This window comes from Papaver somniferum, unplaced genomic scaffold, assembly GCF_003573695.1.
Source record: "Papaver somniferum cultivar HN1 unplaced genomic scaffold, ASM357369v1 unplaced-scaffold_83, whole genome shotgun sequence".
Taxonomy (NCBI): domain Eukaryota; kingdom Viridiplantae; phylum Streptophyta; class Magnoliopsida; order Ranunculales; family Papaveraceae; genus Papaver; species Papaver somniferum.
Window position 1 is genome coordinate 1546904 of NW_020651304.1, and position 4260 is coordinate 1551163.

At 39.5% G+C, this 4260-nt stretch overlaps 1 protein-coding gene across 1 annotated transcript; it reads left to right on the plus strand.

The window, feature by feature from the left end:
• Positions 1–718: 718 nt before the first annotated feature.
• LOC113345767 (probable receptor-like protein kinase At5g59700) lies at positions 719–3740 on the plus strand. The gene has a single exon (XM_026589444.1). It carries the CDS (start codon positions 1063–1065, stop codon positions 3574–3576), a length of 2514 nt encoding a protein of 837 aa, XP_026445229.1. The 5' UTR covers positions 719–1062; the 3' UTR covers positions 3577–3740.
• Positions 3741–4260: the final 520 nt, after the last annotated feature.

A 4260-nucleotide genomic window follows, 5' to 3' on the forward strand; every position in this document is an offset into this window, starting at 1 on the left:
GGAGACGTGGGTAGTGCCGAAGCTATAAACTAAACTAAGGGGAAGCAAAGTCTTGCTAGGGGCAGCAAGAAAGCAAAATTAGGCTTGGAGAAAATTTTGACCTAGATAATTTAGGCTTGGAAGCCCAATGGGTAGGGGTAGCAAGTGCACACCCTTGTTATTAGCTAGATTCGCCACTGGATGTGGGAGGAAATAACCGTTATTTCATTATCTAATAAGCGACAAATCCTAAACCGAGCGGGTCCTCGACCGCCGACAGTGCGACAGAGACTCAATCGCTTAACCATTTTTCCATAATAGCACGACCAATTTACCAGGCCAACTGGTATGACAAATGGGTGTGTTAGTCAGCCCAATTCCCCGTAAGAACCGGTAAAAGTAGCCAAACACAAAGAAAATATGGATTCCTTTTTTTTTTTTTTTGGCAGTGTCACTGCTCCCGAAACATTGTCTGACAACATAAACTCACTCGGACAGCCTACAAAGAGAAGACAATAAAAGAAGAGAAAACCCTAACGATTATTTTGGAGGGAACTTAAACATGAAAAAAGCTGGTTAGTTGGGTAGTCACTATCCTAACAGCATAATAAAAATGAAAATATCATAGAGCCGCAAGCCTACGTGTCAGCCTATGCACACTGCACACCGTAAATGACTCCTTTTAATGAAGTGTATTGAAAATGTCATATCAGTTTCTTATTAACAAACAAAAAGTTATCTTCTCTTTTTCCATTCTTCGATCAATTCACTCAAACTTCAATATTTCGTCTGTTACTTTCTCTCTCACTTTATAAAAAGAAAGAAAAAGAAAAACCACACACACACACCCCATTTCATGTTTTTCTCCAAAAGGATCATCAGAAGAAGAAGGATGAATGGGTAAAAACAAGAAGAAACAGAGGCAGAAAATCTAATTCCGTGTCACTGAATCAAAGAAAAAGGTCAACTCTTTCCTATGCTTGACTGGATTTCCTGTAGTTGATTTTTGCTGTAACTGTTATAAACCCTAGAATTGAGCTTTTAAAGACGTTAAATTTTTTTAGTTGGTCCATTATTTCTATCATGTCGGGAGTGAGAAGATTTAAACCATTGGTGTGGGTTTGGTTTCTGTTTTGTTTGTTGAGTTTGACAAATGGATTTGACCCTATAGACAATTACCTTATAGACTGCGGATCGAATACTGATACTCCGGCTGATAATCGTGTTTTTCGTGCTGATAATTCTGGTTCTCAAATGCTTTCAACCGATGAAAATATCATGGCAAACACCACTGCGAATTCAATTTCGGCTATTACTGGTGTGCGTCTATATCAAACAGCTAGAATCTTTAAAGGAATGTCTTCTTACAAGTTTCGGATACAGAATAAGGGTAGACATTGGATTAGACTGTATTTTTATCCTTTTGTATATCAAGAATATGACATGAGTCTAGCAAGTTTTTCCGTTTCTGCTCAACGAATTGTTCTCCTAAGTAATTTCCAGCCTAAGAAAGGTTCTGCAGTGAAGGAATTTTCGTTAGATGTTTACTCGGATGAACTTATTCTTGAATTTGCTCCTTCAGAGAATTCCTTTGCTTTTGTAAATGCATTGGAAGTTGTTTCAATCCCTGCGGAACTCATCCCAGATGAAGCTCAGACTTTCGCTCCTACTGGACAATACCAGGGTTTGTCGCAACAGGTTTTGGAGACTGCTTATAGGGTGAACATGGGTGGACTTTTGGTTTCTCCTTCTAATGATACTCTTGGTCGAACTTGGTTGTCCGATCAGGACTTTTTGGTCAACAAAAACCTGGTCAAATCAGTGTCAAATATTCCTGCTGTAACATATGTGACTGGGGGTCCTACCCAGGAAATTGCTCCTGACTCTGTGTATGGTACTGCCGCGGAGATGAACTCAGGGGGTGACCCCAACAGCAATTTTAATGTTACATGGGAGTTCGATATGGATACTGGTTTCCCGTATCTGGTCCGATTACACTTCTGTGATATAGTTAGTAAAGCTCTTAACCAGCTCTACTTCAATGTATTTGTGAACGCCTCGATTGTCTCCCAAGATCTGGATCTCAGTATTAAGAATAACCGCCTCGGTACTCCATATTTTGTGGACTTCGTTACTAAATCAAGTGTAAGCAACAAACTTAGAATAAGTGTTGGCCGTTCTACGGTGAAAGATGCCGATCCTAATGCCATACTGAACGGGCTGGAGATTATGAAGATGAACAGTTCTTTAACCGGCCTTGGTCCTGCCATTCCTGCAACAGCACCTAAAAAGAAGGTTGGTTTAATAGTGGGACTTGTCCTTGCAGGTGTATTTTCCATAGCAATGTTGGTTTTATTTCTCCTTTTCTTAATGCGAAGAAGAAAGGTATCTGGACATGACCAGAATTCGAAAATATGGATGCCATTCTCCATGATTGGAGGAAACTCCCATAGCACTGGAAGCAAGTTATCTAACAGAACTCTTGAAAGTACTGCATCGAATCAAGGGTACCGGTTTCCTTTTGCTGTAATGCAAGATGCTACTAATAGCTTTGATGAAGGTTGGGTAATTGGTGTCGGTGGTTTCGGGAAGGTTTACAAGGGAACTCTAAAAGATGGAACAAAAGTGGCAGTAAAGAGGGGAAATTCTAAATCTCAACAGGGCTTGGCAGAGTTTCTCACAGAAATTGAGATGTTATCACAGTTCCGTCATCGGCATTTAGTTGCATTGATTGGATACTGTGATGAAAGAAATGAGATGATCCTAGTCTATGAATATATGGAAAATGGGACTTTGAAAAATCATCTCTATGGTTCAGAACTACCCAGTTTGAGTTGGAAGCAACGACTAGATATTTGCATTGGATCAGCTAGAGGACTCCATTATCTTCATACTGGTAATGCAAAGGCTATTATCCACCGTGACGTCAAGTCTGCAAACATTTTACTTGATGAAAATTTCATGTCGAAAGTGGCAGATTTTGGGCTTTCGAAGGCAGGGCCAGAACTTGATCAAACTCATGTTAGTACGGCAGTGAAAGGAAGTTTTGGGTATCTAGATCCGGAGTATTTTAGGAGGCAACAGTTGACAGAGAAATCGGATGTGTACTCATTTGGAGTAGTTCTGTTTGAGGTTCTTTGTGCAAGACCTGTGATCGATCCATCACTTCCTAGGGAGCAGGTGAATTTGGCCGAATGGGCAATGAAATGGCAGACAAGTGGTCAGTTGGATCAAATAATTGATCCAAATCTTGCAGGAAAAATTAGAGCTGATTCCTTGAGGAAATTTGGAGAGACGGCCGAGAAATGTTTAGCTGAATATGGTGTTGATCGACCCACTATGGGAGATGTGTTGTGGAATCTTGAATACGTACTTCAACTTCAAGATGCAATGGTTTCACATGATCCTGATGAGGATAGTATAAACCGAATTGGTGAACTTTCTCCACTGGTTCACAATGTAAATCTCATGGAGAGCAATACGAGTATTACTGATCAACATCAACGGTTTGCGAATTCAATAGACGGTTTGGATGACGTCTCTGAAAGTTCGATGAGTCAAGTATTTTCACAGATAGTAAAATCCGAAGGAAGGTAATGGAATGAAAATGTCACATATTGTTTCGTAGTTTTTTCATATCTTTGTTGTTTTTTCTGTATTTCGTTATACTTATTGGTGGTTTCCTTCTCTTGAATCAAATTGTGAATAATGCAGTTTCCACTTTTTGTCTTCTTGATGTATATACGAAATGTTACAGTCGTCAACGTCCGTTTTATGATTCATCTTGAGTAATAGTATTTGTATGGTTTTCTTCAAGAGTTAATTAGTGTTTGGGTCTTAGGTTTTGGTGTCCTTTAGAGTTTGGGTCGTAAATTTGTCGGTTATAGTGTTTGGGTCGTAGACCCGTTAGTAAAAGCAGTCAAATGGTCAAACTGTTAACTATCGGTGGCTACTGTTTTCCATCTGTGTGGGGAATTCTGTCGAACATCTGATGGGCGAGATCTGGTAATGGTGTTGTCGGACGGCTCCTATTTACTGATTTCTTGCAGTAACTCTGAAACATAGTTAACTCGTGACGTTCAAGAACTCCAGGTAAACATAACCTCAGCAATTCTTAGTTGATACTCGTAAGACTTGCATCGGTTGATATAGAACGAGGTTGTATTTTGATAAATGATAAGCTAGTGAAATCCACGTTTATTTTGGTAATTAAAAAGCTGACAAACAAGATCACTAAGAAGCGTAAAGCTGATAAAAACATAAACTCACAAACATAAAAAT

What these genes read in the sequence shown, in the direction of transcription:
- LOC113345767 (XM_026589444.1), top strand. Translation starts at nt 1,063, where the DNA reads ATGTCGGGAGTGAGAAGATTTAAACCATTGGTGTGGGTTTGGTTTCTG.